Source organism: Sciurus vulgaris (assembly GCF_902686455.1).
Source record: "Sciurus vulgaris genome assembly, chromosome: 7".
NCBI classification, from domain to species: Eukaryota; Metazoa; Chordata; class Mammalia; order Rodentia; family Sciuridae; genus Sciurus; species Sciurus vulgaris.
This window is the reverse complement of record NC_136467.1, coordinates 115,137,399-115,150,552: the sequence shown is the minus strand read 5'-3', so window position 1 is coordinate 115,150,552 and position 13,154 is coordinate 115,137,399. Positions and strand designations below refer to the sequence as shown.

The window sequence follows — 13,154 nt, the reverse complement described above, 5'->3', positions numbered from 1 at the left end:
TATTCTTTCCAAAGATTCATCACTTATGTATAAAAATGCATTAGATTTATGTGCATTGATCTTATATCCCGCTACTTTACTGAATTCACTTATGAGTTCTAAAAGTTTTCTGGTCGAATTTTCTGGTTCCTCTAAGTATATAATCATATCATCAGCAAATAGGGATGGTTTGAGTTCTTCTTTTCCTATTCGTATCCCTTTAATTTCTTTGGTCTGTCTAATTGCTCTGCCTAGAGTTTCAAGGACGATATTGAATAGAAGTGGTGAAAGAGGGCATCCCTGCTTTGTTCCAGTTTTTAGGGGGAATGCTTTCAGTTTTTCACCATTTAGAATGATATTAGCCATGGGCTTAGCATAGATGGCCTTTACAATGTTAAGGAATGTTCCCACTATCCCTGTTTTTTTCTAGTGTTTTGAGCATGAAGGGGTGCTGTATTTTATCAAATGCTTTTTGTGCATCTATTGAAATAATCATGTGATTCTTGACTTTAAGTCTGTTGATATGGTGAATTACATTTATTGATTTCCGGATGTTGAACCAACCTTGCATCCCTGGGATGAAACCCACTTGATCGTGGTGCACTATCTTTTTAATATGTTTTTGTATGCGAGTTGCTAAAATTTTGTTGAGAATTTTTGCGTCGATGTTCATTAAGGATATTGGTCTGAAATTTTCTTTCCTGGATGTGTCTCTGTCTGGTTTAGGTATCAGGGTAATATTGGTTTCATAGAATGAGTTTGGGAGGGTTCCCTCCTCTTCTATTTTATGGAATACTTTGAGAAGTATTGGAATGAGCTCTTCTTTAAAGGTTTTGTAGAACTCGGTTGAGAACCCATCTGGTCCTGGACTCTTCTTTCTTGGTAGGCTTTTGATGACTTCTTCTATTTCATTACTTGAAATTGGTCTATTTAAATTGTGTATGTCCTCCTCGTTCAGTTTAGGCAATTCCTATGTCTCTAGAAACCTGTTGATGTCTTCAAAATTTTCTATTTTGTTGGAGTATAGATTTTCAAAATAGCTTCTACTTATGTTTTGTCTTTCAATTGTGTCTGTTGTGATATTTCCTTGTTCATTCCAAATTTTAGTGATTTGGGTTTTCTCTCGTCTTCTCTTTGTTAGTGTGGCTAAAGGTTTATCAATTTTGTTTATTTTTTCAAAGAACCAACTATTTATTTTGTCAATTTTTTGTATTGTTTCTTTTGTTTCAATTTTGTTGCTTTCAGCTCTGAGTTTAACTATTTCCTGTCATCTACTTCTTTTGGTATTGGTCTATTCTTCTTTTTCTAGGGCTTTGAGCTGTAGTGTTAGGTCGTTTATTTGTTGAGTATTTTAGAGAAGGATTCATGTGCTGCTGAGAAGAAAGTGTATTCACTCTTGGTTGGATGGTATATTCTACAAATGTCTGTTGAGTCTAAATTATTGATTGTGTCATTGAGATCTATGGTTTCTTTGTTCAATTTTTGTTTGAAAGATCTGTCCAGTGGTGAGAGAGGCGTGTTAAAATCACCTAGTATTATTGTGTTATGGTCTATTTGGTTTCTGAAATTGAGAAGGATTTGTTTGACATACATGAATGAGCCACTGTTTTGGACATAGATGTTTATGATTGTTATGTCTTGCTGATTTATGCTTCCCTTAAGCAGTATGAAATGTCCTTCTTTATCCTTTTTGACTAACTTTGGCTTGAAGTCCACATTATCTGAAAGGAGGATGGATACCCCAGCTTTTTTGCTGAGTCCATGTGCATGGTATGTTTTCCCCCATCCTTTCACCTTTAGTCTGTGGGTATCTTTTTCTATGAGGTGAGTCTCTTGTAGGCAACATATTATTGGATCTTTCTTTTTAATCCAATCTGCCAGTCTGTGTCTTTTGATTGATGAGTTCAGGCCATTAACATTCAGGGTTGGGGCTGGGATGTGGCTCAGTTGGCAGAGTGCCTGCCTCGCAAGCACAAGGCCCTGGGTTCAATCCTCAGCACCGCAAAAAAAAAAAAAAAAAAAAAAAAAAAAATTCAAGGTTATTATTGAGATATGATTTGTATTCCCAGTCATTTGGCTCATTTTTAAAATTTTATTTATTTATTCTTGACACGACTTGGTTCCTCTATTTGACAATTCCTTTAGGATAATTCCTCCCTTTGCTGATTTGCTTCTTTGTTTTTCATCTCTTCTTCATGGAATATTTTGCTGAGAAAGTTCTGTAATGCTGGCTTTCTTTTTGTAAATTCTTTTAGCTTTTGTTTATCATGGAAGGATTTTATTTCATCGTCAAATTTGAAAGTAAGTTTTGCTGGGTATAAGATTCTTGGTTGGCATCCATCTTCTTTCAGGGATTGAAAAATGTTGTTCCAGGCCCTTCTAGCTTTTAGGGTCTGTATTGAAAAATCTGCTGATATCCATATTGGTTTCCCCCTTAATATAATTTGGTTCTTTTCTCTCACAGCCTTTAAAATTCTGTCTTTATTTTGTATGTTAGGTATTTTTATTATAATGTGCTTTGGTGTGGGTCTGTTGTAATTTTGTGTATTTGGAGTCCTCTTGAACTTGATTTTCCATTTCATTTTTCAGATTTGGGAAATTTTCTTATATTATTTCATTGAATAGATTGTTCATTCCTTTGGTTTGTTTCTCTAAGCCTTTCTCAATCCCAATAATTCTTAAATTTGGCCTTTTCATGATATCCCATAGTTCTTGTAGATTCTGTTCATGATTTCTTACCATCTTCTCTGTTTGGTCAACTTTGTTTTCAAGGTTAAATATTTTTTCTTCAACATCTGAGGTTCTGTCTTCCAGGTGTATCCTATTGGTTATGCTTTCTATGGAGTTCTTAATTTGGTTTATTGTTTCCTTCATTTCAAGGATTTCTGTTTGTTTTTTTTTTTTTTTTTTCCAATATCTCTAACTCTTTATTGAAATGATCTTTTGCTTCCTGTATTTGCTCTTTTAACTGTCAATTGGTGGGTGATCATTCAGTCCCTGCATTTGCTCTTTTATCTCATCATTCAATGTCTGCATTTGCTCTTTCATCTCATCATTCAATGCCTGGATTTGCTCTTTCATCTCATCATTTGCTTCCCTGATCATTTTAATTATGTACATTCTGAACTCCCTTTCTGTCATTTCTGCCTTACTGTCATTGGATTTTATTGATGGAACATCTGAATTTGTTTGGGGCATTTTCTTCCCTTGTTTTCTCATATTGTTCAGGTATCAGTGGACCGCTGAGATATTGCAGATTTCCTCTATTGACTTATAATGTCCCTGAAGATTTCTAGTATATCCCCTCTTAGCCTTCAGTAGCCTGACATCTTGGAGGAAGTTGATAATGTGGTGCTGTACAAGGAAGCTGCCTCTGTGGGGTGGTGGCCTTCAGGTGAGGTATATTCCCTGCTAGTGGGCAGAGGTGCCTCCACTCGTTGACCAGTGGTCATCCAAAGGGGAACTAGGCTGCAGGCTGAGGCAAGGCCTGTTTGGGCCTGTGTCTCTGGTTTTACTGTCCTTGTGGGAAAGCCTCACCCAGCACGGAAGACTCATCCGGTGGGTCAGTTCCCGTCCTAGAGGTTCCCCTCAATCCACAATTACCCCCTAGGCTGGGCTGCCTTCCTCTGCAACGTTCCCAGGGGCCCAGACCTACCTCCTGGGCCTGGGAGCCTCACCCTTCGCAAACGAATCTCCTTAGGCTGCCTGTCCTCAGAGAATCTGTCCACAGTCCTGGAACCTTTGCTCCGCCCCTCAGCTTGTCTCTGTGCGGCTCTTCCACCAAGAAACCTCCTAGGTCCTGGGACCCTGCTCTGCACCTAATCACCTGGCTATGCAGTCCCTCCTCTGAGCAGCCACCTGGAGCCCCGTACAGTCACTCCCGAGTCCCAGCGACACACCACATGCCTCTTCTTCCGGGCAGCCACCTGGTGTTCCAGTGCGCTTGCTAGGAGTCCGAGCAACTCACTACTCACCTCCTCCTCCTCCTGACAACCGCCTGTAGCCCTGGTGCAGTGACTCCGAGTCCAAGCTACCTGCCGCGCTACTCCTCCTCCTCCGGGCAGCCCCCCAGGTGTTCAGAAGCGGTCGCTCTGAGTCCAAGCGACCCGCCAGCAGCCGCCTGGAGTTCTGGTGCAGTGACTCCGAGTCCAAGCTACCTGCCGCGCTTCTCCTCCTCCTCCGAGCAGCCCCCCGGTGTTCAGGAGCAGTCGCTCTGAGTCCAAACAACTCACCTCGTGCCTCCTCCTCTGGGCAGCCGCCCATAACCCTGGTGCAGTCACTCCGAGTTCAAGAGACCCACCACGCTCCTCCTCCTCTGGGCAGGCCCCCCGCCCCCATGTTCAGGAGCAGTTGCTCTGAGTCCAAACAGCTTGCCACGCAGCTCCTCCTCTGGGCATCCGCCCGGAGCCCTGGTGGGTTGCTCCGAGTCCCAGCATTGTGCTGAGCGGCCTCCTCTTCAGTGCTCCCAGTTGTCTGAGTTCACTGCTCCAGCTGGGGGAGGGGCGTCTCGTTGGGCAACTCTACTTCACAAAGATCCCTGCGTTCCAGGACTATTGCTGCATCTGGACGACTCCCCACCGAGAGTGAGTCACCCAGTGACTTTGAGTTGGTCCCAAGTCTCTCAATATCTCTTCTTCTTGAATCCTGAGTCCTGGAGCAACATGAAATGCAGCCACCCTCTACTCCGCCATCTTGAAAAACCCACCTTTATTTATTTATTTATTTTTATGTGGTGCTGAGGATGGAACCCAGTGTCTCACACGTGCTAGGCAAGCACTCTACCACTGAACTACAACTCCAGCTCCAGTTCCATCAAATTTTGAAGGAACAATTCCTTTCTTACATACCTTAATTATAGAAACTGGGAAATCAGTGAAAAGCTGCCTTACTCTTTATGAACTAGTATGATTTTGATTCTAACCCTGATAAAAACAATACAGAAGAAGACATTATAGAACCATTTCCTTTATTAATATAGATGGAAGGATCCTAAGTAAAATATTAGCTGTTCTAATCCAAAAATATACTAAGAGAATGATACTCAGAATCAGGTGGGTTTATTTAGTTCAAGAGTCAAAGTTTTAACTAACCATCTTAATAGTTGAGAGAAGAAAAATATTTTTCTGATTTGATTCAGAAAACTATTATGTACATCCAATAATTGTGTTTGATAGAAAATCTTAGAAACAACATATATAAAAGAACTTTATTGGATTTTTAAAACTTTTATTTTGAACACAATAAAATATAATAGACTTGACATGTCCTCATTGCTCAGCTTCAAAATTTGCTGTTTAATGTATGCTTCATCCACACACAGCTTTTTCTGCCTCAACACTTTATTATTAAGCTAATTCCAGACATGCCTTATCAGTTTATGATCAGAATGTAATTCTTTCCCTGTAACCATTAACATTCTGAAAAATTTACACTACTCATCTAATAGATAGCCATGATTAAATTGTCCTGATTGATTCATAAATATCATAAATGGTTTCAAAGTTCACATGTTGTTGCCTTTGACTGATGTGCCTTTTAAAAAAATATATTTTTAGTTGTAGATGGACTCAATGCCTCTATTTATTTATATGGTGCTGAGAATTGAACCCAGTGCCTCACACGTGCTAGGCAAGTGCTGTACCACTGAGCCTCAACCCCAACCCAATTGCTTGTCTTTCAGTGATTTTTATTTTTTTGGAATAGTCTCACTAAGTTGCCAGAGTGGTCTCAAACTTTCTATCCTACTTTAACCTCTTGAGTAGCTGGCTCCTCCTTTTCCTCTTCCTTCATTCTCCATTCTTCTTCATTTTTCCATTTATGTGACCATGAAACATGTTCATTCTTTCTGTGGAATTTTCTGTGATATGGATTTGGCTGATTGTGTTCCCATAGTATTGCTTAGCATGCTTCTCTTTTGGGGGAGGTGGCATACCAGGGATTGAATTCAGGGGCACTCAAACACTGAGCCACATCCCCAGCCCTATTTTTTTTTTTCCACATAAGAGAGTTTATTAAGCAAACAGAGTGTCTCCCTGCAGGGTAAGAGAGAAAATGAGAGGAAAAGAAAGGGAACGAGAAAGGGCACACACAAGAAAGTGTGAAAGCCAGGAGGATAGAGAAAGTGAGTAGGAAAGAGATAAATTTGAGGAAAGATGGCGGGGTAGCTTCAGTAAAGCCGTTGAATTCCACCGGGCTAACGGGACCAGTATCAGAGAAGGATACTTGCAAGCTGACTGATGAACCAATACCTAGCTAGGATGTTCACAGATTGACAAGTGGTTGGGAGGTGGGGAAAATGGCTGCAATGGAAAGGGCGGGGGAGCAGCTTTATACATCACATTCCCTCGTTCCTGTTTTTATAAGAAAATATTTTGCTCTCCAGTTCTTTCCGATGCCTTCTCTCTCCTTCATGCCTAAGTGACTGGGGCTGGTTTTGCAGGTGAGATGTAAAAAGTCCATTCTCCTTCCAGACTTCCAAAGGCAGATGGTTTTCATGGACTTCATTTCCTTGATTTGACTGATCCCCTATTTCTACACTAACTGCCTGTCCCCAATTCTGACTTCATTCACCCCTCTAATTTTAGGAATTCTTTCATTGCTGTAGGGAAAGGGGGTGATGACCCATCTGGCTTTTTCAAGCTGGAAGGGGGCAGCATGGGGCAAGCAGTTTGGAGTTCCCTTTTTAGAAATCGGGTCAATTGAGGAGTCCATGGTAGAAGTCCAGTTGAGAAAGAGCAGGTTATAAAGGCATCTGGGGATGGGTGCTTCTATGAGAGAAGAACAAAAAGACATGAGTACTAAAATGAGATTGATACTATATAAATGTTGCAGAATCTGGAACATGCCAATGAATATCATAAAGATGACAGAAGTCAATAATTCCTCACTAGGGAGTGGAAGAACTGAGAAGTTGTTCCCATAACAAGGCCTAGCAAAGGCTGGAGAGGATAAGGTCTTTATTTGGGAACTTTAACACTGTTCAGTTTGTCAGGAATGTAAAACACAACATTTAGTAGAGATCTCTATACTTCTGTTACTAGCAAACATAGATTAAGCCTACCTGTGTCTGTAGGCGTTAAACTGACTAAAACTTCTGACTCTGGCAGTTTCTCTTGATAGTTATCAGGCACATTTGCCTAAGAATCTCTCTTTTGTAGCTTTTAGTCTATATTCTAGTGAGCTAACACAAGTATACATCTTAAGTTACGTTTAAGTATTATTTCTGTTAAATGCCCAAGAATGGCTATATTTTGGTTTTAACTGTTTTGCTAGGTGTTTAAGATCAAGTTGGTCAAAGTGACCTGTTCCTATCTGTTAAAGAGTCAGCTGAGTTCCCACAGTGGTCACTCAAAGAGAACTTAAGAGCAGCTTCTTAGCTCCATTAGTGCCATTGGTTAGGCAGGGTCTCCTCGATGAGGTGGCTTCCCTTGAAAGCACTAGGGATTGTCTCTCTTTTTCCTTGACCTTCCTCTACAGCAGGTGCACTGAGTGGCTTTTCCTCTAGTGGCCTCATCAATCTCCTTGATCAGGAGGTTGTGTGACCCAGAGTTGCAAAGCTCCTTAGAGAAGTCCTCTTGTTCCCTGGGTTCAGGCTGACTTTGAGGACAAGACCCAAATATGGACTTTTCTTGACCTCTGTTTAATCTCAGTCTCTAAGTTTGATCTTAACCATCAAGCAAGTCAGTCTCAACAGTCATAAAGTAAGAGTACTGGGCTTTAGCTTCAATGTCTATAACTTTACAGTTATTTACCCCCTTTTATCTAATTGGGGTCTACATTATCTGTCCTATAGGCGATGGCTTTTCAAGTTATATTTAACACAAAAGCAAAGGCCTTGTAATATCTCCATTGCAATGTAACAGATGTTCAAAAAATAACTCTAGAGTTGGATAAAAAGAACTGATCAAAAATCATTAACCTAGGTATATAGGATCAAAATTGTGAGCTCAAAAATATAGCATTTAAGAAAAACAAAAGTCCTAGAAGAAAAATGATAATGGTCATTAATTAAAGCATGAGAAAATGAGAAGGAGAGAAAAGGTGAAAGGGAGAAAAGTATTCTGAGTTGTAGCCCAGGAGAAATTTAAAATGGACACTTTTTTCCTTGGATTTGAGACTGGTTTACCACTGAGCATTCTGGTTTCCTCCATTTACATTTCAATGTAAGCCTTGACTGAGATCTGGATCTGAAAGGGGCTAAAATGTTCTAGCAGAAACTTGATGCTTAGGTCCTTTTAACCCTTTTTCCTGGTTAGTAATTAATTAGGTTTGGACGCAGAAAATTGTCAAACAATTATCTCCCACTACTTGTGGGGAATGGGGCTTCTTATATTACATGGGGAAGCAGGGAGAAGCAGGGTCTGGAGGCGCTTGAGCCTGCAGGAAGAGCCAAGAACCAGGAAAGAAGAGACTTAAAGATAAGGAATCCCTTTCCATCTTCCTGCTTGCTCACGGAAGCTGTGTGCCATTACACAAACGAATTTTGATGGCTTTAAGTCGGGGGTCAGGTGAAGAGTTCCCAGGATTGAATCAGCCAGATTGGAGGACCCAGATCCCATGGTGGGGACTGATACAGCCGAGTCTGTGCCCTGGCGTCCCAAGGCCACAGAGTAGTCGACTGGAGACAAGAAGGTGGCACATAGATGGTGTCATCACACAAACATCAATGTGGGGCCAGGCAAAAGCCAAGAAGAGTTGAGGGCCTGATATCAGGGTTTTCAAGTGCGAGTGTGCGAGCGTGAGTGTGCGAGCGCGAGATGAGCCTCAACCCTGAGAGAGAATCTCCACCATAAAATAAAGAATCCACTGGCAGATAAAACCAACTATAGGGGCCGTAACTATAAAAGTTGTGGCTGGGGGTACCCCCACCCCTCAGCCGCCTCGAGGGTTCCGGATAAATCGGCCTAGGGGGACCGGCCTAGAGGACTCACCAACCTGAAGTCCAGTGATGAATGCAGAGCAGAACATCCAGGCAGAATGGAAGGTGGGGCCGTGTCCGGGGGCACTGGGGTGTCGAATGGGGTTCCTCTCGCTTAAGAGACGGTGGAAGATCCCATCCCAAGTCATGGCACCAATGTAAGGAATCCCACGGAAACCACGCTGGACACGGGAAATCACATAGGGGAGTTTATTAAGCAAACAGTGTCTCCCTGCAGGGTAAGAGAGAAAATGAGAGGAAAAGAAAGGGAACAAGAAAGGGCACACACAAGAAAGTGTGAAAGCCAGGAGGATAAAGAAAGTGAGTAGGAAAGAGAGAAAGATGAGGAGGCCCCAGCTCTATTTTGTATTGTTTTAAAGACAGGGTCTCACTGAGTTGCTTAGGACCTCATTAGTTGCTGAGGCTGGCTTTGAACTTGTGATTCTCCTGCCTTAGCCTCCCAAGCTGCTGGGATTACAGGCATGCACCACTGTGCCTGACAGTATGCTTCTTAATCCCTTGTAGTTAGACTTGATTGAGTCTTGTTGTGTTTTTGTATGGTGGAGGGAATTATTACTTCATAATAACTTTTAACTCTTCACATCAAGGGGCACATAATGCTTGACTGCTTTTATTAAAGATTGATTAGTCAATGGGTTTAGGTACCTGGCAATTATAACCATTATAAAGTTTACTTAGATCATTATTTCATTGTGGATAGCAAAATGCTGATTTACCGTTTCTTCTTTATTTATTAGCTAGACTTCTCTAAAAGAAAAATAGTCTCTCATCAATCCTTTGCTTACCTTGAAATAAAATTCATAACATAAAAGGAAATAATTGTGGACCTAATAATTTTACTCATGAAAGATGTTAGTACTTTTGATGTTTTGTCAGTAAGTTCCAAATAATATGTCAAAAATTTAGTTGGATATTTTTGAGGAACTCTGTAAACATCCTAAATGGTGTGTGGAAGAATTAAGTTTGTGAATAGTTTTAGTTAACTTAAGAAGAAAAAAAAGGGGGACTTACCCTGTGAGATACTAAGACATACTACAACAACAACATAATAACTATGTGGTTAGTATAAGAACATGTAGATCACTCAGAATATTAGAAGCTTAGACATAGGCCTATGGATGTGTGGGAACTTGTGTGGGAACTTGATATTTTTAAAGTTAACAGTTCAATCAATAGGTAAAAGTTAAAGTATTTCATAAATAGTTTTGGGAGAAAAAAGTAGCTCATTATTTATAGGGAAATAAGACTCTTCTGCCTCATAAACAAAGGTAGACTCCAGGTGGATTAAATACTAAATGTGAAGTTAAGACAAAAAGGTTAGTAAAGAAAATGAAAAATATTTTTCAGACCTGTGTTTGGCAAAAGAACTTCTTAAATCCTCAAGAGTACAAACTAAATTTATATTTTAATTTAATTCTATCAAAATGGGGAGCTTTGATTATCAGAGGACCTTGTAAGCATAATTAACACACAGGTGAAAAAATGGCAGACAGTATTGGCAATGTTTAATATTAATAAATAATTAATACCCTTTAGAGTGTATAGGGAATTCCTGCAAATAAGAAAATGGTAGCAATCCCAGCAGGAATATTTGCAAAGGACATAAGCAGGAATTTATAAAAAAGGAAACCCCAAAAGCAATAAGCATATGAAAAGTTCCTCCAACATAGTTAATAATCAGAAAAATGCGAATTAAAACAATAAGATCGTTTGTATATATTAGACTTTAAATATATACACGGTTTAAAACTAAGTAATGCATGCTTTCAATATGACCCAGCTGTTCCACTCTTGAGTTTTTATGCAAATGATGTGTCAAATGGATCCAAGTGATAACATTTACAGGGATGTTAATTGCATCATTATTTGTGGTAGAAAGACATTGGGGGATATCCAAGTGTTCAGTACTAGCATAATAGAAGTAAATTATTCCAGTTACAACATTTAGCAACAGAATAATTATGACATCAGATGGGTTGGTCTCCAGCAGACACCAAATGAGTGTTCTATAATTTGATTCAATTTTGACTTATATACCTGGAAATAGCATCAGAACTCCCAAGTTCCACAAACCTACCAGCTACTTCAGATGCACATTGCAAGTCACCTATACTTTGGTCCAACCAACTATAAATTGGGGTTTTCAGTAACCCCTTCCTTCAGTTTGATCAACTTACTAGAGCAGCTCACAGAACTCAGGGAAACATTTTATTCAGGTTTACCCATTTATTATAACAACTATTTCAAAGGAAAATAGCCAGATGGAAGAGATGCTTGGAGCAAGCCATGGAGAAAAAGCCTGATTGATTATATCATTTGGTTATTGCTAATAATTCTACCTTCAGCCTATCTCTCCCCACTTGATGTGAAGAATTGGGGCTGAAAATTTAACCCTTTATTCTCATAGTTGGTTCCCCTGGCAAACAACCCCCATCCTGAGACTGTCCAAGGATCCCCAAGGTATCTGCCACCTGTCATCTTATTAGAATAATCACCCAGGAAGTTCCAAGGGATTAGATCGCTATGTCTGGACCTGGGGTCTGAGACCAAATATTAGCAAAAGAATTATAGCACCTCTGTCTACAAGAATTTTAAAGCTCTTTGTTAGAAACAGTGCAGAGATCACTGTTTCTTCTTTTGTACACTCCATCTCATTTCATGGGATTATAGAGATTGTCTTACTTAAGATATGATCCCCATAAATATATCTAACTGGCAGTATGATTAAGGAAGAAGCTTAGAGCACCAGTAGCAACTTATCCACCTTGTGGTACTCTTATGTCATGGACCGTCTGTGTTACATGAATACCAGACTTATGGACCAAGTGAGGAGACCCATTTCAGTTTGTATACTGAGCGTATAGAATGTTTAATTTTCCTTTAGTTAAATAAAAATAGAAGTTCTAATATTATTTTCTTACATTTCAATTGATAACCTCCCCTTTTTGAAATACATATATATCTCTTTGAAGACCCTTGGTCTCAAGTATCTATTTGGAGGAAGTTATTTTTAATTCCATATATAAACTGTAAGAATTCATACTCATTTTTAATCCATATACATCTGTATTTTTTAATATATATTATGATTTTTGTAAGTCTTTGGGAAGATTTAACATTCTAGTAATAAATGCCTTGAAAGACTCCCTAGTATACATCTAGTTGTATGAAAACCACCTTAAACTGATTTCATTGTCAAAGATCTGACAAATCTTTGGCAATATTTCCTGTTTTAATAATACCTCTGTTCTGGCTTTTCTAAGATGGGTCCCAATGTGAAATATTCTGTTGTGAAATAACATAGTTATTTTATGACACTCTGATTTTTTTTTTTTTCTTTAACTTTACAGAGACTGTGCAGTTGATCCAACTTGTGTTTTATGCATGGAGTGCTTTTTGGGAAGTATTCACAGAGACCATCGATATAGGGTTAGTAATATTAATATCCAAATAATAATCATATACAGTATTGAATTTTACACTGGATATTTTTCTTTTTAAAGCCCAAAGATTTAACATGCAAATGGGGAAAATGGTTTTAAAAATGTGTTCTTTAGGGCTGAGGCTATAGCTTGGTGGTAGAGTGTTTGCCTAGCATATACAAGTCCTTGAATTCCATCCCCAGCACTACCAAGAAAAAGGTATTTTTGAATTTTTAAATTAAATCTAAATTTTATTTATTTATTTATTTTGGTATAGGGAATTGAATCCAGAGGTGCTTTATCACTGAGCTATATCACCAGCCCTTTTTATTTTTTTATATATATATTTTTTTATTTTGAGCCAAGTCCTTGCTAGGTTGCTGAGGTCAAATTTTTGACCCTCCTGCCTCAGTCTTCTGAGTTGCTGGGATTAATGGCATGCTCCACCACGCCCATCTTGTTTTGCTGTTTTTAAATGTTTATTAAAGAGGTATTTACTATACTGTAGAAGAGGGCCCAACTCCAGTGCATAATAATACTCACCAGTTTTATTAGTTTGGGCAGATTATTCCTAAGCCTATCCTGGTTCCTCTTTGGGAAATTGAAGATAGACCAGGAACATTCAAAGGTTAGGGAACAGATGGTAAATGAAACTTTTACCCTAATCATAAAACACAATGATAGAGGAGGACTATATTAATCTTGTTCTTAATTCAGAAGCTCTGCTGAGTTAGGACTTTTTCTTCTGTTTTTATTTGCTTTGCCCAAGTATTGATAATATTAAATTAAAGCAGTACAAAATTGGGCTCCCTTCA

General features: G+C 39.3%; 1 protein-coding gene across 5 annotated transcripts in view; it reads left to right on the top strand.

Annotated features, from left to right (window-relative positions):
• The window catches only part of UBR2 (ubiquitin protein ligase E3 component n-recognin 2), a 129,049-nt gene that overhangs the window by 30,710 nt on the left and 85,185 nt on the right, over nt 1-13,154 (top strand). For 4 of the 5 annotated variants that reach the window (XR_013765158.1, XR_013765159.1, XM_079147711.1 and 1 more), the window contains exon 3: nt 12,268-12,346. The exons of the other annotated variant lie outside the window; for it this stretch is intronic. Coding sequence is in view for 2 of the 4 variants with exons in the window: in XM_079147711.1 (XP_079003837.1) it covers nt 12,268-12,346 (79 nt within the window). In the remaining 2 variants the exon portion in view is untranslated. The remainder of the gene's footprint in view (nt 1-12,267; nt 12,347-13,154) is intronic. 5 annotated transcript variants of the gene reach the window in all.